The sequence below is a fragment of the Melospiza georgiana genome, chromosome 14, assembly GCF_028018845.1.
Source record: "Melospiza georgiana isolate bMelGeo1 chromosome 14, bMelGeo1.pri, whole genome shotgun sequence".
NCBI classification, from domain to species: Eukaryota; Metazoa; Chordata; class Aves; order Passeriformes; family Passerellidae; genus Melospiza; species Melospiza georgiana.
The window spans coordinates 18,123,272-18,150,244 of NC_080443.1; the positions used below are offsets into that span (position 1 = coordinate 18,123,272).

The following is a 26,973-nucleotide window of genomic DNA, read 5'->3' on the forward strand; positions in this document are numbered from 1 at the left end:
TCACATGGGAACTTGCAAAGTGCCAGCTTGACAAGGCCAGCACCGATTCTAGGAGAGCAGGCCTGATTTTATGAAGGTTTTCTTTCTGATTTTTCTACCTTAGTGCAGCAGCTGAGGAAGCAGTGAACACACAGCAGCAATGTCAGGGTGCTCACAGCTCCTCCTACACTGGACTGAGCTGAACTGAACTTTGGATTTCAGGAGGACATAGATTTACCCCACATCTGAGCTGCTCTTCTTCCTCTCTCTGTTGCCCCACACTGAGATAGGGCAAGCAGGGAGAAGCGTCTATCACCATCTGTGCTACTTGGATAAAATGAAGTATAGTCAAACATAAAATTTAACTACCTTATCATAATATTTAGTTGCACTCTTTAGAGATCTCAGTGTGCTGGGTGATTGAATCTCTGTAGAGTTTCAAAAAGCTGGAAGCACTTAGCACAGGGATTATCCCAGAACCTGCAAAAATGGGCCTTTAATTTGCTGTTATTTCAATAAATAGGATTAAAGCCCAGCAAATTTATCTGCTGACATATTTTTGCTCTTTTGGGAGATAATTTGAAACTTATTTTTCTTCTATGTAGTGTTTTCTTCAATAACCTTGCCCTAAAGATTAATTTCTGTGTATTTTCATTGCTGTTTTGGGTTGGGGTTTTTTTTTAATCCCACTTGTGTAATAACACAGACAAATGGACTCTTGTTACAGTTTTATTCAGAAATGCATCATTTCTGGAGTTTTAAATTCTGTTGGAACATTCCTCAAACTCTGAATCCCTTATGGGATAAATCTCTTTGACCTTCAGTTTTCCTTAGATATCTTTTTATCAGCATGAAATGAGTTTAATTTGTTTAAGCATGCATACTCACACCCTAATGAGCTGATAGCGTTATCTTGATCAGTTCTGGAAATGACTGCTCTAAATCCTGCCAGCCTCATTCAAGGTATGAACCCTTGGATCTGGCTTGGAATTACAGATGAAGTGTATGGTTTCACCCTCTCTTTCCTAAAAAATATCCTCTAAAAATCATAGTAATTGTGCTGGAGGAATGTATCCATGAATCTTTGCTGAAGTGTGTAATAGTTTTTTCCTTTAATCATGAGCTCGTAGCTTTTTGTCTCTCAGAACCTTTGAAATTTCCTGGACTTTGTTGCCTCTGAGCTGAGCTGATTTTCTGTGAAATTCTCCTATAAGAGTCTCTCAGAGGTAGAAGAGCTCTGATTAATTTAGTGTGGAGCAAGAGAGCTCAGGAATCTTCGGGACAGTCAGGTGAAAGTAAAACATCAGACCAATGAAAACACAAATGATTTGGAAAATCAGATCCTCCAGGCATAAATTTAGGATTGTTACCTGCTTTGTTGCTCTGGTGAAGACAGTTCAAAACCAGGGATTTTGCAAATGAAACTTTAATTAGAAAATTTTAGTGTCTGTTTTCTTAAATGAGAGTGCAACACCCTCAAAGGGCAGTACAAGAGCTGTTGGTTGAAGAACATAAAAACACTTTCTTCATTTTATTAATATTCTTTATTCATGAGTGCAACCCAATTATCTTTAGCATTTCTCACACATTACCTTTAAGGGGATGAATTTTAATAAGAAATTTCTTTAACTTTGTGACCAAAGGAACAATTCCTGCTGTGGGCAGGTGAAAACAAGAGAAGCCACGGAACTGGGGAGGGATTTAATCTGTGTCCTGTCTGCCTGGGTGCAAAGTTAAACCAAAGGGTGGAACACCTGCAAATGCTCCTGCAGTTTGTGTGAAATAAAGTGAAACATCCTTGGGCTCTCACAGAGGCTTCACTGCCCTCAAGTTCAGCATTAATTGTTCCTCATCTGCTTGAGCTTCAGGCAGCAGGAAAATTCTGTATTGGTCCATTTGTTCTTACTGAGAACAGCCTCTTGGAAGCTGATGGAATTATTTTGAAGAATCTGAAACAAAACCTGTTGGCTCATCTGGTTGGTTAATATCTGGCTGAACATTAGAACTGGAAAGAAAAAAAGACATTTTGGGAGACATTATGGCTTAATTATATGCATGTCTGGAGTTCTGTGCTAATATATTAAGTCCTAAATGACTTTTTAAAGCAAAATTTGCCAGGTATGAAGCAGTAGAGCTTTCCATTAAAATCTGAAGTGTTGTTTCAGGATGATTATGTTTTATTATTGATGGTATAACAGGCTGTAACTTTCAGAGGAGAAACACCTGAAGGGTCTTCTACAGCCCTTCCCTTTTAGATAAGTGCTTGATTTTTACATCTGCTGTAGTTCTGGCAGGAATGGAGTATGAAAATAATGAAATCTGAGTTGGATTTTTATCCCTCTTGCTGAATCTGCTGGAATAATCTGCTAAAATGCTCCTTAGTGCTGCTAATCCAGGCTTGGGTTGTTGTGTGAGCTCATGGGATGCTGTTCTGGTTGCAGATCTTACAGTGCCCAAGCTTTGGGTCAGGCTCTTCCCCCCTCTGTGAGCATTTCCCTGGAATAAGGGAACTACAGGAACAGGAAACTTTGGGGAAAATAAGTTTTTTAAGAGCTGTCTTCTGCCAGAAGTGAAATGATTGAGACAGGAGCACAGGAGGAGGGGAAACACCTCCAGTCTTTCCTTTGCCTTTTTCTTGTGAACATAATTTTAATCACCCAGGAACAAACCAGAGTTACCCAGAGCATTAGGTTTCATCCTAATATTGCAAATTAAGAACTGCCCAGCAGATCTGCAGCCTGTTCCTCAGGGCTTTGCTGGGTGTTGTGCCATGGCTGGCACTCAGGGAAGGGGGAAAAGCCCCATTGCTACCAAAACAAAAAAGTTCACAGGAAGGAATTCAACACTTTCAGTGAAATGGGCTGGAATATCTTCATTTTACCATGCAGAAACTGGATTGCACTTAGAAAATATGACTTTTATAGCAGCCCTTTATCAGTTTTAACTTCAACACGTGGCTAATAATTTATTACTTGTAGAAGTAAAAACTGGGAATGTGCTGTACTTCTTCCTCTCCTTGACCTTTTAGGTTTTCATCATTATTTATAGGTTACTGCAATGTATTAAAATAATTTTCTGAACCAAAAAAAAGAAGGAGAAAATCTTTCATGGGGAAAAAAACCAGAAGGGACATGCTGAGTGTAATTTCTGTCAGCAGATGTGCCTAATTGATCAACATAACTGCACACCAGTGTTTGGGTGTGTTTGAAATAAAATTGTTGACCACTGCAAGTTTTAAATAGTTCTGCTATAATTAATGCTTGGCGTATGCAGTCCAGTCCCTGAATTCTTTTACAATTTGCTCCTAAAATAAAACACTGTTCCCTCAATGAATTTGTGGCTCAATCAACCTGGTAACTTTACGTTAGTGGCTGATGGAAAGACAGGTGAAAAGCAAATTTCAGGAGTTCTAATAGTAGGCTGAAATAATAAAATACAGTGAAATTAAAGGAAGTTAATTAGTGGGATAATAACATGTCTCTCTTATGTAATGCTTCTGTGCCAGAGGAAGTGGTGAAAGTCACAGAGGAGAAACAGCTGGAGGAGAGCTGGGAGGCACCAGGGCTGCAGAGAGAGCTGGAACAGGCTGCAGAACCCCTGAGGAAATCAGAGTTAGGTCAGAACAAAGGTCTCAGTCCCTCGGTGGGGTTTCAACATCACAGAAAATTTGCATTCAGCCCCTGATCAAAAGCCATTCTCTGTGGTTTAGGTCCAGGTGGGAGCATCCTGTGTTGTGCTCTCACAGGGTTCCCACAGGCTGGGTTGAAATTCCTGATTTCCCCCAAGAAGCAGCAAGATGGGGGTTGTTGCAGGTTCCTACAACACCAGGAGGTGTTGCTGTGCCAGGGCACGAATTAAAAGCTTCAAGAGGGCTGCAGGGCATTGGTGAGGGCTGCACAACGTGGATCCCCTGGGTGATGGGTGCTGTCCCTCTACTGTTTCTGGGATGGAGGACCAGGGGAAAGGCTTTGAAGTCAGGGGAGATGGGTGCCAGGCAGCTCAACTGCTCTTTTAATTAAATCTGGTTAGGAAATGATTCGATCTTGGCAACAACAGGATCTGCTAATTGTAACTGCTTGTTCTGAATGTGTTACTCACTTGAGTTACACCGGCACTAAATGTTCCTCCTAACATATTTTTCCCTCCCCTGTAACGCCATGAATCATGCAGGACTTATTTTCTGTGAGAGCTGGTGCAGCCCAGACCCAGCTATTAGAGGAGATTTAAGTTAAAATCAGAAATAGGAGTGATGGTCCAAATTCAGCTGGACATTCAAACACTCAGCTCCTGTCAAGCACTGGTGTTTGTTGGTTTGTTTGTTTGTTTGAACTCTGTGATTCAGCACATTCTTGGGTTATGTTATGGAACTTACACAGGGTTAAACACTAGACCGAGTCAGGGTTTGGATTTTTGTCACTGTCCACAGTCCCAGCTACATCACAGAACCTGTTGGACATGGAGCTTTTACAAGCACTTGAGCAGTAAAACCCCCAGTATTTCACCAGATATCTACGTTTTTATAACCATGCGCTGGCTAATTTTGTGTGTAACCATGTTGAACTAACTTCTGATCAAATAAGGAAATTGTTACTTGGAAAAGCAAATCTGCTGCCCCACCTGATTGTTTGTGTTCCCAAAGTGTGTGTCAATGGGAGAAGTGGGTTTTTTTGGTTTTTTTTTTTTAAGGCTTCAGCAATTCTGCATCACTTTCTGTGTCCCAGCAGCCACCAGTGATCAGGAGCTAGCACTGGATTTGGCACTGCCAGGCCAGAGGGGCAGAATCTCCAGAGAAATGCAGGTGAATCACCATGCACAGGACCCTGGAAAGGACAGGACCCTGGAGAGGTTTGCTTCATAGTCCAGACCAGGATTTTGTCTGATTTATCATCTCACTGGACCCACTGTAGAGAATTGCCAGAAAAAAAAAATTGTGAAAAATAAAAAATCAGATGGACCTATGCATAAACCAGCAGAAATTGCATATTTAATGGGACAAATGTAAATGCCTGTCATCTAAAGCCAACTTGTTCCTCTTGTTGGAACATCCCTCTGAATAATCCCCTGCAGTTTCTCTGCTTTGAATCATAAGGTCAATAGCAAGATAAACCCAAGAGATTAATTCCAGTCACGCCATCCCAGTGGTGCCAACAACTGTGCTTTTCTCCACTCCAGCTGTGCAGGAGGGAGGGGAGCAGCTCCTGCAGAAGGCTGGGTTTCATGTCCAGCTGGAAGATGTGGCAGTGCCTGAAGGTGTCCCCAGGCTGGGCAGGAGGGGTCCCTGCCCAAAGCTGGCCCTGGGGAATGTTCACTCACTGAGCCCCATCACAAGGACATGGGGACCTCGGCAAGTTTTACGAAAATGGAGTAATGAAAGCTGGGAATCTGATTAAAAACTAATTTAGGCCTTGCTTAATCTCAATGTTTAAATACGTTGCCGAAATTCAGGGTGTCAGAGCCCTATTGGGGATCAGGGGGGCTCTCACTGTGGCCATGAACACTCAGGTGTGTGTACACCTGGCCTCTGGACCTGCATGGAACTCACTGAGCACCTTCACACCATCCAAAAGCTCAAATTGTACATAACCATCCATTCTGTCCTTAAAGGAGATTGCTGACCTCTGCAAAGCCCTGTTGATTCCTTCTTGCTGTCCCAAAAGAGGCATCTTCCATTTCCATCAGAAAATTACTCCCATTGCCTCTCTGGCAATCATTCCCCTCATTCTTCACTATTTAAATCTTTGGAGTCTTCTTAGAAGAAGAATTTTCACATTTTCAGAAGCCAATTTTCACATTTTCTACAAGCCTATTTTTTATCTTTCTTCCAGAGAAACCATCACCATTCAACACAAAACAAAACACCAAGGCTTTTTTGATATGGTCAGTAAGCTTGGGCTTTTTTTTTTTTTTTTATTTCTCATTTTAATTTTAAATAATTATATGAAAAAGAAGTTTGAAGACTTTTGCTGTCTAGTATGATATGTTTACAGTCTGCAGACCACAACTGCATTTCAAGCAAATGCTCTTGCAAACAGTGTTTTATACAAAGCAGTGCAATTTGTTAGGTACAGATTGATCATCTGGCTACAGGCAAACTTTGAAAGCTGTCACATACAGCAGTTTTATTTTTATTTTAAGCTTGTTACTGGCTTTAAATACAGAATTTGGATTTGTGTCTGTATGCCTGGTGGATGAGCTGTGGATAACCACACTGGTGTGTAGCCCTGAAAGAATGTGTCCTAACGCCTGGCTCAGGAAATTCATTGCAAGAACACTGGAAACTCAAAGGCAAATGAAATAACAAGTGTGTTTGTGCCAACAGAAGCTGGTTTGTTTGTTACTCATTCAGTGTTAGGTATTCAGCAAGATGCATGAGTGGTAGAGACAAAGTTTATTCTTAGTAGTCATAGAGAAGAATGAGCATTTATCACTGAATAAACTCTGGCTTTTTTACATTCTCCCAACCTCCAGCTCCACGGGGATTTTTTGGAGCTGGCTTTGTTGGGTTGGCTGCTGCTTATACCTATGCCAGGAGAGAGGATAGCACTGTAACCTGTGCTGTTGTTTTGCTTTGTGTGTTTTGCTGATGTACACGTGCACATTTCTGTCTGTGGTTTTGGGAACGGGCCAGACCAGGCTCAGACCCCTGTGTAGATGTGTTTGATGGTGTCTCCAGGCCCAGGTCCCTGTGTAGAGGTGTTTGATGTGGTTTCAGGCTCAGTTCCCTGTGTAGATGTATTTGTTATGGATACTAGGCTCACTAACCTGTGTAGATGTGTTTGATGGGGGATACCAGGCCCAGGTTCCTGTGTAGATCTGTTTGAGGGGGATATCAGGCCCAGGTCCCCATGTAGATGTGTTTGATGTAGTCTCCAGGCCCAGGTCACTGTGTAGATGGCCCAGGTCACTATGTAGATGTGTTTGATGGGGTTTCCAGGCCCAGGTCCCCGTGTAGATGTGTTTGATGGGAGACACCAGGCCCGGGTCCCTGTGTAGATGTGTTTGAGGGGGATACCAGGCCCAGTTCCCTGTGTAGGGGTGTTTGATATGGTCTCCAGGCTCAGTTCCCTGTGTAGATGTATTTGATGGGATCTCCAGGCCCAGGTAGGTCTCTGTGCAGATACATTTGATGTGGTTCCCAGCTCAGTTCCCTGTGCAGATGTATTTGATGGGGCAGGCCTGGCCCAGTTCCCCATGTAGATGTGTTTGAGGAGAACACCAGGCCCAGTTCCCTGTGCAGATGTGTTTGATATGGTCTCCAGGCTCAGTTCCCTGTGTAGATGTATTTGATGGGGGAGGCCTGTCCCTCCAGGATCAGGCTGTCCGTCTCGTTGAAGGTGTCACTTTCCCCAGCGCGGTTGGCGCTCTTGGCTCGGCTCAGCCGCGACTGCAACCGCTCGTGCTCCTTGCGCAGCTCGGAGTAGGAGTGGGAGAAGGTGTGGAATATGGAGGTGGCGGGGAAGGACATGATGAGGATCCCGCTGAGGATGCTGCTCAGAGCCACCATCTGGCCCGGCACGCTCCGCGGCACCATGTCCCCGTAGCCCACGGTGGTCATGGAGATGATGGCCCACCAGTAGGAGGCAGGGATGCTGGTGAATTCCAGCACCCTGCCTGACTCATTCTCAGCCAGGTACACCAGGGGGGAGAAGAGGGTGACGGCCACGCACAGGAAGAGCAGCAGCAGCCCGAACTCCCGCGTGCACTTGCGCACGGTGAGGCCCAGGGTCTGCAGGCCCAGCGAGTGGCGGGCAAGGCGCATGACGTACAGGATCCTCAAGGCACGTAAAACCCGTAGCACCAGGCCCACCTTCTCCAGGTACGTGTTGCTGCTCGGCCTGTCCTCCTCCTCGCTGGAGTCGTCCTCGGAGAAGATGAGGGAGGCGTAGTAAGGGGAAATGGCCAAGAAGTCGATGATGTTCAGGGGTCCTTTGAAGAACTGACACTTGCTCCTGGCCTGGATGAAGCGGAGGCAGAACTCCAGGGAGAACCAAGCCACGCAGATGGTCTCGATGACGAAGATGTAATAGCACTTCTGGGAACACTCGCCCTGCCACAAAACAGAGAGGGAAATAAACAAAAGAACAGTCTGTGAGCCGGCATCCAAAAACGCTGAGGGAGAGGCAATATGGATCTGCCTGAGTCACTGGCAGCAGAGATAAACAAAACCAGCTCACAGGTAGTGTGGCAGCTGTCCTTCAGTTCCACAGAGAATATTGAGCACACAAAATAGCTGAACAAACAGCTCATTTGCCTCATTGGTCATGGTCAGGCCTCATTGTCAGGTAGGCCATGAGGTCTACCTGCTTCATTTTACCCTGTTGCTTCTTCCAACTACTAGAATGAAACCCATCTATGTATAAAGTCCTGGCATGTAGTCTGTAAGTTCTGAATGTCACAGACAGGTAGAAAAAATTATAAAAGAAAGGCCTCATAAAATCAGGCATGCCCTATTAAATTAATAGCTGGCCTGTCACTTCTAAATGTAGCTAAGTACTTTGCAAGTTCTCATGTGAAAACATCTTGAAAATGAGAGTTCTTTAACACAACAATCTATTTCTAGGGTGAAAAACAAGTGCACCTGTATAAACAATAGAATCTGTCCCATGAGAATCAGTGAAGAAAATATGTAAACAATTCAAGAATAGAGAGATTTGATGGACAAGGAAAATACCTTTTACTAACCAATACAGTAATTGACAAGAAAGTTATCAACAAATTAAAGTTGCCCACGAGGTCTGTAAAAACTGTATAAAATGAGTTGTGTGAATGAAATATTGGCTTTTCCCACATGAAGAAAATGGAATCACAGCAGACTTTTACAACACCCAATATTTCCCACCTTCTGCTGCACTTGGGAATAACAAGTCTTTTTGTGTTACAGAATTGGCCAGCAGAGGTTCCCCCTCAGGAGTGAGTTTTACCCTGCCCAACCCTCAGAACAATTTAGCTCTGTAGCAGCATTTGGGGATTTCTCCTTTCTGCACAGTAAGCTGCTGAGTTCATATTTTACCCCTAAAATGAAACACCACAGAAGCTTCATCAGCCCTGCCAGGGCTCTGCATGCAGGGTCAGGCTGTGGCTCCATTTGCAGTCAGGGCTGGAGCACGCTGATGTTTGCAGAGCTGCTGACTGGGCTTGATGAGATTGCCTGCAATCAGCAGTTGTGTTGTGCAGTGCTCACTCTCTCTGAGCCCTGAATTATTTGTACAAAGCAGCCTGGACTCTGCAAACCTGCCTCTGGTCACCCCAGTGATGGGGCCTCTGAATTATTCATTGCTCCCATCAAGATTTATTTAATTTTTTGTTAGCTGGGCTGAATTTCCAGTACATCTGTTATTTATTTGCCTTTAGACATTTGCAGGTGACATTGCTCTCAGATCATCATGGGGTTTTCCCTATTCCTTCCTTAGGAAATACAAGAAATTTTATTTAACCTGGTTAAAACTTGCTGGTTTGTTAAACCTGGAAGGTTTAACCATTAAGATGTAGGCTTTTGAACTGAGCATGAAATTTCAAGGTGTAGCAATGTAGAGACTGCTTGGGAGATTTTTAATTCTTGCCACCCTCAGTAACTTCAGTATTCCCTATGGAAATTTATATTTACTTACTGAAGGCAATTTATGCTGTCAGCATAATGAGAACATGCTCATTGCCTTCACATGGGGAGATGGATTTCATCCCAAGAGTTTGCATGTGAACGTTTTATATAATAGGAACATTTGTATATATTATGGAATGCACCTGACTTGATTTATATAGAATATCCCTCTCTAATGTCAGTCACTTCAAACATTCTTCATCCTTTTGAATACCCTGGTCAAAAGCAGCAAATATTGAAATAAGAGGGGGTAGGGAAGGAAATATCAAGCATCAAAGCCAATTTCTGTTTCTCCCAGTAGTTTTGAGGATTTTTACAGCTCAGTGTTTTATGTTGCTCTCAGAACTGTTGTCCAAAGAACAGGCAGAACACTCTGACTTCAAAGTTCTGTTCTCACCAAAATACTGATGCTCCTGTGTCAGTGGGAGATTTCAAAATTTTTTTTTTGCCACCACATTCCCATTAGTTACTTTCAGTATGGCCCAAATACTCTGATCCATGAAAGCCATTTTGCCTAAATGATAAAGAAATCTCTATGCCCTAACAACTTCTGCACAATTCCTCTTTCTGAACAAACCAGTCACATTTGGATATTCTAGCACTCAACACCTGCCACCACAAACCACAAAAAACTCCCTCCCTTGACCTTACCATCAACTAGAGAATTCTGGGGTTTTATTTCCAGATCTTTGAGTGAAATTTTCACTGAGCTCCTTCTCCTCCTGCTGCAGTTTTGCTCACGGTGGAGTGGGAGCTCTAAAAGCTCCAAGCTGGGGTGGTGCTTACCCTGAGCAAGAGGGGAAGATGAGGTTTTATTTAGAACTGACCACAGCATATTTTGGGAGAGCTTTTTCAACCAAACCATCTGACATCAATCTCTACTCATCCTGTCTCTGACTTTGATGGGAGAGCAGTTATGACAGGCCCAGCAGTGAGTATGTGAGTCTTCATACTTTATTCATCCTGCAGATTTGCTTTTCAACAATCTAAGAATTTATCAGGATTTATGGAACTTGCCTCCAGCAGAAATTCTACAACCTGTGATATAAATGTAATAAAATGAGTGCCTGGTATTGATCTTCTGTATGAAATGAGCATTTGGCTCAGCAATGAATGAAACAATATTTTGTGTGTAAAAAGATATATATTGAGTCTGGTGTCTGAAATATTGAGTGGTTTCTTAGATTTATAAACTACCTCAAAGAAGCAAAGGAGTTGTTTCAAACTCCTCTACTACCAGAGATAGTAAAAAAATTCAAGCTTCCTTTTGATTATCCCCTTCTGGTGTATAAGACAGTGGCTTATTTCCCATGTTCTCTTATGTGCTGGAGTTTATGGCATTACAGTGAGATTGCTCATTTTAGGATATTTCTGTTAAATTCTCTTTAAACAGGAAAAAAAAGAAGGTAGGTTCATAATAAAAGAGAAGAAGAGCAGTACTGAGTGCAGTTAACCCAGTTCCCTCAACAGCCAGAGGAAAAAAGTGCCCAGGGGAACCCTCCTGGTTTCTGATTTCCACTCACAGAATCCCAGAGTGGTTTGGGTAGAAGGGACCTTAAATCCATTTAAAACCCTTAAACCAGGTTGCTCCAAGCCCTGTCCAACCTGGCCTTGGATACTTCCAGGGATGGAGCAGCAAAAAGGCAATTTATTCACTAATTGTGAATTCCAGCCAAATGTGCTTGAGATATGTGCCACTCACAAGATAAAAAGAGATAAATTTCCCAGCCTATTGGTTTGCCAGGAAACATTAATTAAAGTGTAATGACATCTAGGATAACAAACAGAATCAGATCCCAGGGTTATGCAGCAGTAGCCTAACTTACAACAGGTATAAATCTCATCTAGTGAAAATAATATCTTTACATGCATCAATAATTTCAGTTATGCCCAGGGAGACTGAATCAGAATTTCCCCTGCAGAATATATCCCTCATCTATCCATGCTGGTTTCCAGATGCTGCTCACTTTTTTTTTTTTTTTTTTTTTTAATGTAGACAAGGAAAAACTTGATTATTACTGAATAACTGTAAGACACCACCAAGGAACTCCTCTTGTTCCTTCAGGCTCTGCTCTGTGCTGATCATTTTGTGTCTCACCTTTTTGCTCTCTTAAGACAATTGACAATTAAAATATGCTTTGGAAAACTTGTTCTGAGTCATTACTTGATCCACCAATGAGTTTCCTGCTGCCAGAGATTTACCCCAATACCTTTTGCAGTGGGTATTTACCCTTTACTCCCTCTTAATCTGAAGTACAATCAGGAAAGAAATCCTGTTATTCCCATTATGATGGGAGAGCAGTGCTGCAGCTGTGTGAGGATAAAATTGGACAGATACCAGCTTTCTGCCCTGGGTGTGATTGACTCTAAGTGGAAGTTTATTGGCAGCAGTCTGGGTCTGTTTTCTGTGCTGTGTAATTTGGGATTTCCCACAATCTATAAACAGGTCTAGGAGGTAAAACAAGCAAAACTACAGGATTTCCTGTGATCTCCTTCCTGTGCTTGCCAGGGAGCTCTGCTCAGGGTGGTGTCACATTCCAAGTGTTTCTTGCGTCAAATGATCTATTCCCAGGTTAAATAGCAAATAATCCATTGTGTCAAATGATCTGTTCCCAAGTCAAATAGCAAATAATCCATTGTGTCAAATGATCTATTCCCAAGTTAAATTGTAAGTGATCTATTGTGTCAAGTGATCTATTCCCAGGTTAAATAGCAAAAGTTTCTCCAATGTTTGTGGTGCACTTTGCTAATAAGCACAGTTTGATCAGTATCTGGATTATTTCAGAATCATGCCATATTTCCAGAGCTTTGGAGTGGAAATCAATGTGTACCTCAGCACAAGGTGTATGTGCTGCTTACACAGCACACTGGTGAGAAAGGAATCTTGTGTCATTTATGAAGCCAAGCTGACTAAAGTCCTTGAACCCACCTAGAAGGCATAACAGAACCCCTGTATGCAAACACTGTTATTCCCAGGCATGTTTGTGGGAAGCAGCTGGCTCATCATCATCATCAAACAAATGACAAGGGCTGAAGGGATCTGAGCCCTGCTCCTAGCAGGGATTGCTCCTGAGGAAAGGCTGCCCTGTGCTCAGTGACCCACACCCAATGGAGCCAGAACCAGGCAGGAAAGGAGCTCAGAGAGCACCTGCTCCATCCTATTGAGTCCTAGAGGAGTTTCCCTGAGCACAGGACCTGCACCTTCTCATCCCCCTGCGGTGGAAGGACAGACAGAATGTCACCGCTCACACCAGGAGCGTGCCTGGCTCCGTGGCTGATGCAAGGTCATGGTTCACATCTGCTAAATTTATCCTGGCAGGGGCAGGTTTTGTTTGGCACAGCCAAGCTGCTGCTCAGATGCTTCCTGTGATGCACACACTGCTCTGTGGACAGAGGCCAGGGTCCACCAGAGAGGCAGCAGATGGGATCAGCCTGTCCTGCAGCTCCTGCCCTGCCTTCTGCCAGCCTGTGCTGTCCAGCACTTATCCCAGCAGGACTGCTCTTCCTGCAGCCTGGCCCTTTGGCCAAAACCAGCTAGCCCTCTAGGTCCAGGATTTCAAAGTAAAACCAGCAGAAATTTCTCTCTCTAAGCCCAAGGTTGACATTTCCAACCTTTTGCACTTCTCACACCTGGGCAGTTCATCCTGCTCTAGAGCTTCTCCCTCTGTGTGAAAAACACAAACTAATGGGATGGTGTGAAAACAAGCTTTGGTTCTTCCCACAGAGCCAAGGCAGTGGAATACAGGGGAGGCTGCAAGTCTAGAGAAGGGTTGGGAAGGAGCAGAGGCAGAGCAAGAGCTGGGTGTAGGGAGCTGAGCTCCCCAGCTGGCTCCAATGTGTTCTTACCCCGTTAGCAGCAGGAAATGAACAGATACAGGGCAGAAATCCCTTCTGTCCCCTTGGCCAAAAACAGCCCTCTAGGTGCAGGATTTCAAAGTAAAACCAGCAGAAATTTCCCTCTCTAAGCCCAAGGTTGCCATTTCCTGGGTGGGGGCTGTTTTCCAGCCTTTTGCACTTCTCACACCTGGGCAGTGCATCCTGCTCTAGAGCTTCTCCCTGAGCAATTCCCTCGGTGTGAAAAACACAAACTAATGGGATGGTGTAAAAACAAGCTTTGATTCTTCCCACAGAGCCAAGGCAGTGGGACACAGGGGAGGCTGAAGTCTGGAGAAGGGTTGGGAAGGAGCAGAGGCAGAGCAAGACGTGGGTGTCGGGAGCTGAGCTCCCCAGCTGGCTCCAAGCTTTTCTTACCCTGTTGGCTGCAGGAAATGAGCAGATACAGGGCAGAAATCCCTTCTGGCTGTGAAGTGCTGCCTTGGTTAGGAAATGTGGTGCCAGCCTGGGCTCCCTGCATACCTGAGCTCTGGGATGCAGCTGCAGTGCTGCAGGTAGTGCTGAATCACTGCGGCCGCATTGACGCTGTTATTTGAATAATTAAACCACGCTCTGCTGAATCAAATCATGGGGAGGGAGAGCTTGAAAACCCCGTGTTATGGATCACATCAGCTCTTGGATTTATGGTTTCAGCCTGATGCAATAAAATCAGAAGGTTACAGCCTGCTGAGAAAGACTCTAACCTGATTTAGGGAATGATGAGCTTGTTAAAGCAGTGCTGTGTATTCTGAGAACACAGCGAGTTCCCACTTGTTCTACTTGAGGGGAAAGAAACCTGGACTTAGGAAAACAATTACCACAACTACAGCATTTGAGGAAACTGAACTAATATTGGTATTGTATTAATGTGGACATTAGAAAGAACAGAGAAAGGAATTAATGCTCTGTGTCCAACAAATAATTATCCCCTCTGGGGCTGAAGTGTACCTAAAATAAATTGTTAAAATTAACTTTTAAACTTTAGTCTGCAGACACTGTTAGAGTCAATCTGAAGAATCTGGTTTTGATTTAAACCAGTTGGTGACTCTAAAGTGTTGGTGTTAGCAGAAAGATGTGAAAGAGTAAATCTTTCTTGTTTTTCTAGTAAGGAATCTAACAGATTTGTAACTGTGCAGAGCAGTATAGTCAAAATGACAAGGAATTTATCTGGACTTGGAAGGATAGCCAAAACCTGACAGTTTTGCTGCTGGTCAAAGCACTTTGCCTGTTACTCTTTCTTTCTTTCTTTTCTCACTGCATTGCAAATTCTTCAGAGAAGAAATTCCTTTTTATTGTAACTCTGGAGCACAGGGGGTTCCAAAGGTGGTTAAATCTGTTTTAGTGGGAGATACTGGTGCTAATGAGAGGTGCTGACACTGTGGGAAGGAACTTGGGGTATAAATTAGTTTCAAGCAGAGTTTTCCTGAGATGGAAAAGCAGCACCCATCTTCCCAAAGAACATTTATTCATTTGTTCATTTATTAAACCCTCACCTGTGCTGAAACCTTGAGGAGAGCCAGGTGAGGGGAGTGAACAGGTTTTTGTAATAATTACAGTCCTGAAAGCAGCAGGAGGGGGAAGAAATCCTGGCTCCCAGTGAGGGCCACGTGCTGGCACACTGCACAGCTGTTGGTGCAGTGCCCAGTGCAGAACAGCTGGAACAGCTGGAACAGCTCGGGGTCCCCAGGATGGCGTGCAAAGCTCAGAGCCTCAGCACTGCTGGGACACAGCCAAGAGAGGATGAAGATAAGGCAAACAAATAATGTCTAATTGTGCTTCCCGAGCCCTGGACACTGGCTTTGGAAAGGCAGGCAGGATCCATCCCCTCCCTGGAGGGCCAGAGTTTGTGCAGACACTGATTTTGTGTGGCAGGGAGGGTGAGCTGGGCACAGATGGGCAGCAGTGAGCTGAACCCCCTCTGTGCCCTTTGAGATGTGCAGAGCAGGGTTTCAGTAAAATGAGCTGTACAGAACAGACCCAGTGCTGAATTGGGCAGTTCTGAGTATGAGTGCCTGGGAAATGATCTCTGATTATGTAGGACTCTGAAATCAGGGTCTTAACATGATGGTGAAATTTCCATCTCAAAGCTCCCGGTGTTTCTGGCCTCAAAAAAATGCAGATCCCATAAAGCAATAATTCATAAATATATATCATAAAGCAATAATTCCTAAATATATATAATAAAACAATAATTCCTAAATATATATCATAAAGCAATAATTCATAAATATATATCAAAGACCCAAGCTTGAATATTCTGATTTCTGTTGTTTAATGGTTTCTTATTTAACCTTTCTTCAGTCATTATTAATTTAGCTAATTCAGTCCATGAAGCACATAAATAGCTGGGTTTCACTCTGCTGAGCACACCCAGACCAGGAGGTTTTGGTGCTCCAGTGAAGCACATTTTCCTACTTCCCTTGCTAATCAAAATGGTCAGAAAAAAAAATCAGAATTGCACTGGATGCTTGGACAATTTAAGAGAAGGATTGTCTGCAGAAAGTGACCTGATAAGAACCCAGAATAAAGTGCTTGAGCAGATGCAATAAAGTCAAAGCACATCCAGCTTTATTTTGTTCCAAGTAATTTCAAGTCATATGTAAATAGCAGTATATTTATAGATAGGCATGTACATATATGCCTTTATAGTCTTACACTTTAAATGAGCATTACATTTTCTTTCTCTTCATAGTAAGGTGAATAAATTGGGTTTTTCCCTCATAAAGTAAAATTATTCCATTTTAAAGAAAACCTGTTTCTTGGCAGTTTCGCTCAGTGTGCAAGCCAAATATTCTTTAGTATCATATAGAAAACTTCAGCAACGTCAAGCATTAAAAAAATAATCAGGGCCTCCAGAATAATGGTGAAGAATATAAAAAATAATTTTAAAGTGGTTCTATTTGTTAAGTACTGGGTTCTCCTCATTTGTTCTGCTTTCTGGATTCTAAATGCAACCAGAGACTAGAAACATATTCTCTTAAAAGGAACTTGATTTTCACATAATCAAATGATCCCAGGAAAAGAAGATTTTTAAAATGAGTATTCTGTGTTTCAGGATAAAACCTTCATGTGAAACAACAGTGGTTGTAGGTTATGATGATTTTGTTTCATTAAGTCCTATAAAATACCTAAAGCAATTCCAAGCTTTTCAAGTCAGTTAAGAGCAAACACAAGAATTAGTAGTAACAGGGTCAGGGAATGGAAATATCTGGGGGTTTTCTCCCCCCTGACCTTAATTTGCTGCCTTCCTGAAGGACAGACCTTGCTGGAGCCTTTCTGCTGAGTCATTTCTCCAGAGGATGTCAATTTTAGGGACTCATTAAATGAAATATCTCATCCCAAGGAAAGTCCCAAGAGCACTTCAAAGTGTTCTCCCTCTCCAGGCCCCTCTGCAGTGGTTTTATCTCAGAGTTTTCTGGTGTAATGATGGTTTTTTTCCCTTTGGGTTGGATGTGCTGAGCAGTGGCTGTTTCAGTGATCCTGACTGTAACTCTTATGTGGGACTGGGACTTTTGGGGGGCTTTGATGGGACTTCTGTCCTGTCTCTAGTGGGATAATCTGAATTTCTTCATTCGAGGGTAACGCTGGTGAATTTTGTCACTTCAGCTTTCCTACCCTGTGTGCCTGGTCTCCAATTCAGATTTGCAGTTCTCTCAGGCTGCCTGTTCAGATCAATAACAGATTTTCTCACCTTTAAATATGCCTTTTTTCCTTTCTCTACATGCTTTGATTACTGCACATTGATGATATTAAATCTGTTTTTAAAGACAGTTTGGTGAAAACTGTTTGGTAAAAACAGCTCCATAAAGAAGTGATGCAAATGCGATGGACAAGGATATATTTCCACTGGTAAATGTGATAATTCTGTTGTTTCATTCTTAACTAACATAACCTTGTTACTGATGACTCCTCTCTCCTTAGCCTCACAAATAATAAAACCTTTTGTATATTCATTTCATGGTCAGACTCAAATTTGATCTCACCAGAGCTGTTCCTTTACTACTCCACGTTTTTGCTGAACTTTTTGCTCACTCTTCACCTGGGACTGTTCTCTCTGGGTTGGCATTCCCATCATGTCCATATATAATATGAATGTTTGCCCAAATCTGGGTGGGTTTTTTTTTCTCATGAGGAGGCTCCTAAACGTCATTTGGCACATTCTGGGGTGTGCCAGTGATAACAACTCCTCCTTTATTTCTCTGTCAGCTGCATGCCCGACCCCAGGCTCCCCCTGCCATCCATCCCCTCTGCTGCCCCCGGCGCTGGCTCCTTCCCTCCCCTCTGGTTGCCAGGGTGACTGGGTTTCCCTGATGCAGATGCTCTCTCCTGGCTCCCTGCCATCCCTCTCGCGGAGACACAGCCGAGTTTTCACTTGCCCGAGCACGCTGAGGACTCCTGGCTGCTCTTCTGCCTGCTCTTTCCTCCCTTCTGAGCAGACCTGGCTCAGCAGCTGCTGCCAGGACCAGGGATCTGCTGTGCCTGCAGGGTGGGATCAGCAGCCTCTGAGCCAAGAGAGTCAAGTGGAAGTCACCTTGCATTATTTCTTCATTTTTTCCTCCCTTTTTTCTTGGCTTTTTTTTTTACTCTGATCCATCCTGAGCTGGAGTCCAGCCACTTTTCACTCTCTTAATGTGGCTGTGGTGAGGAGGAACAAGACCCTAGCGTGGTACATATGCAGCAGAGGTAAAGCCTTTTTTGTCTGTTTTTCAGAATGGTTAATATGGATAAATTCAATTCTCAGTGTTAGTGACATTGGGAAATGGATCCTTGCAGTAATTTTAAGGACATTTATCTCAGAGCTTTTGCCAAGCTTTAACTCAAAAGTGATTAAACCTCACAATAATCTTTGCATTCAGGTGTGGAATTTCAGGTTGTTCAGAAACTTTGTGAAGGAATTTGACTGTTTTCTGTCACTGAGCAAACAGATATTGAATCATCTTTGTGTTCAGCCCTAAAGGCAAAAATTCCAGGTCCTGCATGCTTGTTTCAGGTTGCTGGTAAATGTGGCCCCATCTTGGAATCACTCTCTGAGGTCTGCTCTGAGTTACAAATCAACAGAGAGTTGATTTTGCTAAGTATGACTCAGCTGCAGCCAAGAACTCCTAATTGGAGTCAATTAACTTCATGGAGCTATTTGTCCAGCTCTAGTTAAAATGCTCTTTTGAGATGCCAGTAAGAAAATCTTAGTTGTTGCAGGCTAAGAATTTGAGGATGGAAATTTAAGGGATGCCAAAATTGCTTGTCAGTAGTTCAGATTTTCTGCTTTTCCACAAGGCATGAGTATTTTGTCTCATATATTCCCCTATTTTTTCTGTGGCAGAACATCACATAATTCATAGAAAGGGACTTTTAATACTCTATATTCTGGGGCACAATGACAAAATGCATTGGGCTGGTGCTGTAAGTGTAAATTATGGAATGTTTCCAAACATTTGGACAAATGTGGTCCTTTCCTCAAGTTCATCCTTCATCTTCTCCCCTGCACTTCCAACAATCCATCTTTTGAGCTTGTTTTAATGCAGTTTGCTTGTTTTTAAAGTGCTGATATATATGCAAATCTCTAAGTAGTAATATCATCCTTGTTTATAGGAAATCCAGGAGCAGCAGCTTCACTGCAGCTCCCAGACACACTTATAACCCTCAGCATGCTTTTCTTTCTAACTCAGTAATTTATTTTTTAAAACACACAACCCCTTACATCCAGCAGAGCTCTGCTCATGTGCTGGGCCCTTTACATGGGATTTATTTATCAAAGCTTTTCCTGCAGTGGTTGGGAAATGAAGATAAAAAAGGCACTTCCATTAACAAAGTTAGTAGGAAGCACTTGCTGGAGCAGAGTTTGTAATGTTTGTACATGGAGCTGGAAGAAGGATGTTCTATATTTAAAGTACTTCCTTGGAAGAAGCATTGGAAGAGTGTTAACAGCTTTTGCTGTGAAAACAGTTTTTCCTTTTTTCAGCCAAAAAGTAATAGAATAGCTGGGGAAGGCTGCAAGAGCACCAGGCTTATTCCTGACAGGCTGGAGCCTTCCTTAGCAAATGAAAACTAATATTCAAGGGGTTAAAAAGGAACAGGACATTATCTTCAATTTCAGCCTCCTGTGCAGTCCTCAGTTTTATCCAAATACATCAAATATCAGGATGTATTTTAACCATGACAAGGCTGCTTTGACCAGTAAAATAAATACAGATTTTTGTCTTGTGCACACCAAGCTGTGCTGTAAATGTAGAAATGACTTTATTCATCAATATGTGACACTCTGAGGAGTGTCTTGTCTTACAGCAGGGGTTGGGGCAGGGGGTTCATTTGACACAGATTTCCTCAGCACTTTTGGAAGGGCAATTTGCAAATGAAGTGCAGGATTCATTACAGAGATTAGTCAAGGTTAATTTGATGAATTTGGATGTTACCACATCTGAAATAACTTTGGATTCTTACTTTTCCTCTGGTCTATTATTACAAAAATAAATCTTTTAAATACTGAAATATTTACAGTAATGTTATAGAGAAGATCCTTCATGTGTGATACAGGCTTGATTTATTTGCCCTGAATTAATGTGGATGAGTTTTTTGAGAAGGGTTTAAGTGCAGTTAGCAGTTCAGATAGTGCTTGGTATTGCTCCTACACTATGTACATATATATGGGGCAAACACAGAATTCTCTTAGCATGGAATTATGATTTTTTGGAGGCACAGCTTTTATGTATCAGTATGTGCAAAAATACTTCATCTGCCTCTCATCCTTCAATCTTTATGCAACTACTGAAATGTAACATATAAAAATTAATGAATATTTCTCCCTCTTTAAGCATCTGACAGTTTTATCACAAGGGAAGACACCCAGCTGTTTTAAAAGTAAAGATGTCAGAGGAAAATATTTCTGTAGCTAATGTGTCCAAAGGAAAGATTGCCTGTAAATAGAGAGTGAAGCATCTTGAAAACTCCACGATGTCAGTTTGAGAGTCAGTGCTAACAACTTAATCTTACCCTGGCAGCTGCTTCTCAAGAAGGGAAAATCACCCTATACTGGAGAGCTGAAATATCTGCTCTGTCCAAAAGCTTTCTTGTATTCTAGCTAAAAATCAGTATAATATTTGTTCCCATTATTCTTAATACGATATCACTCGAACATGATGGAACTAATTTGAGCCATAGCTGTGTTTTCTGTCCCAGTTCTGTGGGTAGACCAGTTAGGAAGGACTGACTTACCCTGTCTTCTTCAGCTCTCAAGTCTGGCATTGTGCTCACGCAAAGGCTGACGGCTGTGGTGGCCACAAAGAGGATGGAGAGACAAGCAAAGACTTTGCCTGGCAGTCCTGACTGGGGATTTTCCACCATATCTCTGAGCCTGTTCATGAACTGCCCAAACCTGGTTTTCTCATCCAAGACACACGAAGCCTCCTTGCTCCTCCGGAGCTCTTCTTCTTTGCGGATCTCGGCCAGCTCCTGCAGCTTCTGGAAGAGTTTCCGAAAGCAGCAGTTCTCCAGGTTGGATTCCTCAATGCCCCAGTACCTGAGCTCCTCCTGGAAAGACAAGGCACACATGTCTCTCAAGAGCATCAGCTTCCCTGCTGCGAGGAAGCTGACAATCATCCCGAAAGCGTTGGGGTTCCTGTCAAAGAAGAACTCGTGGGTGTCCTCGTCGTAATCGTCACACAGCTGGATGATCTCTTCATAGCTGCTGCAAAGCTTCAGTTTGCTCAGTCTGGTCAGGGGAAACTCGTCCAAAGTACTCCAAGGCAGCAAGTATTTGATGCCCCCAACGTTGATCATGATCTCTGTCTTCAGGTCGACTGCAGACACTTGGTCAGGGTGGTGAATCCTCCTGGCTCTCTGGTAATGGACCCCCTTGACAGAAGGGGTTTCCACGCAGATGGGAAACAAGTGGCTCAAGGAATTGCAGGAGTTGTAGCTAATGTTGCTATAGTCTTGGTCACTGCCTCTGGAGAGAATAGGCATCTCTAAGAGTTCTCACCGGGACATCCAGAGCGGCATCAGAGCAGGGGGATCTGTCAGCCGGAGGACACAGGGAGGAGGAGAAAACATAGCAGGGGTTACTGCCAGAGAAAAGGTGTCTCCAGCCACTTTCCTCAATCAGGAAATCAATGAGTGCCTGTTTGGTAAGTAAAAGTCACCTCTGTGCCTCTCCCCGAAGCCCGCAGCCCGTGAATGAGCTTTGCTTTGCTGCCTCATTGGTTGTCTGGCAACACAGGCACGGAGCGCAGCTCCAGCCTCATTCATAATTATCACCGAGCCTCGGGAGCTGCAAATGCGAACGGGAACACCTCGGGCTCCTCTGCGAGCAGGTCTGGGCACCGTTACATCCTTATTTTATCCTTATTTTCTGGTCGTTGTCGCTTCGCTTTCTTATTTCTATAAACCCCTAACCACGGGCTAACTCAACTAAGCTGCTTAATAGTTATTAGCGACAGAGTGGGCAATTACCTGCCATCAGCTGGATGCGAAGTTCTAATTGCTTTAACGGGACTGCTCACATCGTGATTCCTCTGCTCTCGCTGCACGCCCGTTCTGCCTCTCGGGGGGATTGCAGGGATTAAAAATGCCTTAAATTCTGTCTAAGCAGTGACTGTTCTGGTCAACCCCACCTCGTGCCAAATTGCTGAGAAGTTAGAGAGGCATCTTTGCCCACCTCGGAGAAAACTTTGTTACAAGCAGGCAGAAAGTGTTTTCTCACCTCGGAGAATTTAACACTCCTCTCCTGCTTTCAGTGACAAACCCCTGGTTTTGCCTATAGTCCCTAGAGATTAAAAACCCGTTTTTTTACCCCAAGACAGCGAAGTGCAAACTGCGAGGAAAGTTTCTTACCGGCGGAGCAGGCGGGAGCGGGGCTGCCCCGCAGGTGATGCTCACCTGCCGCACCCGGCAGCGGCTCCCGGGGGCATCGTCGGGCTCTGCTCACATGGAGAATCCCTGGAGCCCTCCGGAGCTCTTTTCTCTCCTTCCTTCTCCTCTTTCCTGGAAGGGGAAAGCAGCCGTGCGTGTGGATGTAACATATGTTGTGCTAAGGGATCCTCCCGAAGGTGTCCTGAGCTGCAGATCCTCTCCTGGGCTGTGCTGGTGGAGGATGCTGAGGCAGAGCGGGTGGATGCTGCCCTCTCCCTGTCCCTCCTCTCCTCCCTGGCCTCTCCCTGTCCCTCCTCTCCTCCCCCGGGACTGTCGATGTGGTCCTGGAAGAGGAGGGGAGAGGCAAGGGGGAAGGGCTTAGCAATAATCTCTCCAGCATCCCTCCGTGTATCCAGCAGGCAGCAACTGGGGAAGAACATGGAGTACAAGTCCCCGGCTAATGAGGTTTGATAATCAGTAAATTCTGGCAAATCTACTTAATAAAACAATTTCAGTGTCTATTAACTCCTTCCATCATAGTCATGCTACAGTCGCTTGGGCTGGAGAAACCACTTCAGTTTTTCAGCAGCACTTTGCATGACCTGCATCCCTCTCAGAACTGGGGTTTGCTCTTTAATATCTCTGGATGGAAAGGGAAATTTGTGGGGTCCATGGATGCTGTGCCTCAGCATTCCTTTGGCTGTTAGGAAAATGCTTTCCTTCCATAAAAGAAAGGACCTCTAGCTTGTAAAGCAGAGGTCTCTTTTCCAGATCTGCAGCGCTTTTCCAACAGCCAAGAACTTTTTCCTTTGCTCTTTACAGATGATGGGAAATCAGACCTTATCATTAATCCAACCTTATCAAACCTTATCATTAATCCAACCTTACCAAACCTTATCATGCTTTGCTCATGCGTGGCTGTAGGGAGTTGAGCTTGCTGTAATGCTTTTAGGTTCTGCAGTTGGGATGGCACAGATTCCACACAAATTCTGCTTGCTTTCACACAAATTGACCTCAGTCAGAGGGTGCAGGAAACCTGGGGTCGGGTTCTGTGGACAGGTCCCTCCTGTGGGGCTCCCCAAAAAGCCTTGGCTCTGTCTGTAGCCAGCAGGCTCTGAGGTGAATCCTGTTTTCAGAGCAATGTGTGAATCTGTGGGGTTTAAACGCCACTCTGGGAGTGTGAAGGTCACCAGGAGAAGTGAGATGGGCACAAAGTGCAGGTGCTGGTCACCCCTGTGAGGAGTGAGGGGCTGCTGGAGCCCTGAGCTGCTGCTCCTCAGCTTTTCTCAGCTCTGAGCAAGGCTGTGGCACAGCCTGGGACAGGAAGCCTTTGTTAATTGGGCTTTTGGGGCACATCTCTCCAGGCCCACGAGGTGCCCACAAGATTAACTTCTTATCAGGCCTCACCTCTGGGGTTTTCACTCAAAGCCTAATTATGCCATCCACAGAGAAAGACCAGAGAGATGCCTGAAGGCTGCAGAGTTCTGGGAGCACAGCTCAGAATCACTTAAATCCTGCACCTTTGTGCAGGACTCAGCTTGCTCTACCCATCAGTCTTTCCTATGGATTATTTCTGTGAGGAAAAAGTAAACCCATTCTAATTAACTTTGGATGGATTGTTTCACAAAAGGATAAAACCAATTAGCATTTCCTTCCTACCTTGTGAAGCCCTTGCATGGTGTTGTTAAAGGTTATTTTTCTGAAGGCAGCTGACAAGAAGGTGAATAAATCCAAAGCAATGAGAAAATTCTGTGTGCAATTGAGTGATTGGAGTGCTACATTTATTTATCAAGAAATACATGTACTTTAATTTTAAGTTTTATTTTTTAAGACTGGGTACTCCAATACTTGTTTTATTGGGATCTGCAGCTGTGTGTGGTAAATCAGGACCTCATTGCTGGCTAGAATCACACAAATATCTGTCAGAGACAAAGAATGGATAGAAATATTTCTATTGAAATTGATTAATGAATGCACACAAAAGAAAAATGCCTGATTTGGTGTCTGAGGAACCCAGCTCTGAAGGACTGAAACATGCATCTCACCCCAGAGCTGTCCTGTCCATGTTTCTGCCTCCCTGGACCCTTCTGCCACATCTGTGGGAAATCTCCTCAGCACTGATATCTCTTTGAGAAAGGCAAATTCCTGCCTCAGTTCTCACATCTGCTGATGTGGTTTTTCACTTTGTAAAAAAAAATTTTCACCACTACTGCTGTAGTTTTCCTTTTAAATTCTCCATGCCCTTTTCAGTATGAAGTTGGTAATCCTTAATTTCTTCCTCTGTTCTCTGTTTCCCTCACAATTTCTGGAATTGCTCCCTCCTTGCTCTTTAGCCATCTGGTTATACCAGCTCCTTACGCACCCTTTATGCCTTAAATGCAGTTTCCATATGCTTCACTGATTTGCTGGCATGGCTGACATTCCTCTCTCCTCCTTGTTTCCCTCCTTGGGTAGCTTTGCCCTTCTCCTGTGATTTGTTTTAGTCCTTTGTTGGAATCCTGGATGCTGAGAATTTTCAACTTTCTGTGCTGAAGGGCACAGACCCACAGGAAAATACTGAAAATATTTGACCTGAGGGTGTGGAGAAAGCTTCCAAAATTGATTGAGAGCACTGGGATTATGGATGTGGAGTTTGATTGCAAGTGTGTGATATCACAGGGTGGAAAACTGAGTTTGGGGTTTTAGAATGGAGTAATATATATGGGAAAATATGGAGGTTTTGAGATTTTAGGGTCTTAGGGTGGTGCTGGTTGTTCCTCACCTTCTTCTCCATGGGTTTGGGTGGTATTTTGTAATTGGACAGAAAAGTCCACATTGCAACTTTGAGTGATTAGTTATTGGGTTAAAAGTGAAAATAATTTAGGTGTCGTTTCTTAATTGGACAGTTTTGCCTTAAAAGACTTTGTATGGAAAGATAGTTGGCCATTTTGTAGCTTGTTAGCAGAACTCAGGACTTGTAATATAGATAAGAAATAACAAACACAAACTATCACCTGGAGACCTTCAATCCTGAGGCAGAGGTAGGAAAAATGAGCCAAGAACTGGCAGCCCTTCCCCTGTCCTGCTGCAGAGCAAGGGCAGGGTGCTGCTGCTGAGCGAGGAGCTGCTTGCCCAGCAGGTTGTGGCTGCCATGGCTCAGTGCAAACCCTGTCCCTGGGACAGGAGAACCTGGCAGAGCTGTCCTTTGAAGGCAGCACATTTCCCCTGCAGGTTTCAGTAATTAAACCCTTCACAGGACCTTTACTCAGGGATTGATAAGGGTTGATGCTGCAGGAGGTGGAAAGCTGGTGGCGTTCACTCGCTCACCTGTGATTTCACCTCTCCTGTTTTGCTCTCTGCAGCTGTGCCAGCATCCTGTATGAAGAGCAGATAAAGACAGAAAACAGAGATTTCTTCTTTTCCCCAGAGCCCATAATAAAACTGCAGGATTTATGGGCACATGCTGCTGCAGTGGCCAAAAGTGTAAAGTATTTAGGAAAGAGCTGAGAAATTTATGCAACGAAGGTTCCCCAGGCAGATCCAATGTCTGGCACAGAAAGTCAGCAACCCACCTATTCCTGGGCACCAGGGAGATGTTTTAGCACAACTTGGATGCTCTTCTTGTTCTTTTTCCCCCAAAATTTTTGGTGGATGATGTACAGGGGGCTGCTGGTGTGACCTTGTGTTTGTGCTGAGACACCTGAGGGCATTCAGGGCTCTCTGAGCTTGGTGTTGCCCCTTTTGCAATATTTACCTGACAATATTTCCCTCTCAGAAGAGCTAAAAAGATCTGAATTATCTCTTTATACCCATATGTGCATGTATAGAACCTCCTGTATATAATGTCTGTATATAATGGGCAATCTCACTCAGAAATGCTCAGTGCTTCCAGCCTCCCAACCATTCTGCAGGGAGCAGCTTGTAATTTAATAAAAGCACTGTTGTCAATCCTCCTCCCTCCCCAAACAGGCTTTTTGTGATGCTTAAATATAATACCAAGATAATTGCTTTGCCTGGCATCTCTACCACAAGATGCATCTCGGGCTTTTAAAGTCAGGGGGAAAACAAAAGTGTAAATCAAAATAATTATTTAAGGAAATATGAATGCACTGGAAAAGAGGAGGGGAAAAATGAGGAAAAGAAATTAATTTTCAAAGCCTCCTCATTCATTGGCTTAGAAATCAGCATTTTCAGTGCTGCATCTTCAGTGGGTGCAATTTCAACACAAAATTATTTGATGCTGTTTCATTTACTGATTGAGTGCCCAGCCTGTTGTCTGTGAGCTCTGATTCTCCTTTAAGCCTCAGCCAAGTTATAGCCCTGGCCCTCCTCAGGTTCTTTATGTTTGTGCCATGTGAATGCTGATGATAAATAAAACAATTTTTCGGTTATTTGGGAAAAAAAACAACAACAAATTACACGTGATTGAAAAGAGCATTTAAACACCCAAAAATGCATTTAAATGCTTCCATTGTGTTCGCTGGTGGTTGGCACTTCTGGAATTAATTGGATTTAGATAGCCTTGTTACATGGAAATTCAGCCTCTTTTCAGATCCCTCTGCTACTCACTGGCCACAAAGAATAGCTTGGCCTCCTTTTCTCCATTTAATTATGACATTACACATTGCAAGGTAAACTTGAAGGATTGATGCCAACATTTTATTCAGTCCAGCAATGTTTGGTTCATGTTCCTGTTTATT

At 43.7% G+C, this 26,973-nt stretch overlaps 1 protein-coding gene across 1 annotated transcript; it reads right to left on the reverse strand.

Moving 5' to 3' along the window:
* Nucleotides 1–5,963: 5,963 nt before the first annotated feature.
* On the reverse strand, nt 5,964–22,334 carry KCNG4 (potassium voltage-gated channel modifier subfamily G member 4). The gene is made up of 3 exons (XM_058034174.1): nt 22,277–22,334; nt 20,660–21,459; nt 5,964–8,026 (listed from the first exon to the last, which is right to left on the reverse strand). The coding sequence occupies exons 2-3, from the start codon at nt 21,407–21,409 to the stop codon at nt 7,241–7,243; spliced, it is 1,536 nt and encodes a 511-aa protein (XP_057890157.1). The 5' UTR covers nt 21,410–21,459; nt 22,277–22,334; the 3' UTR covers nt 5,964–7,240.
* Between the last annotated feature and the right edge of the window lie 4,639 nt (nt 22,335–26,973).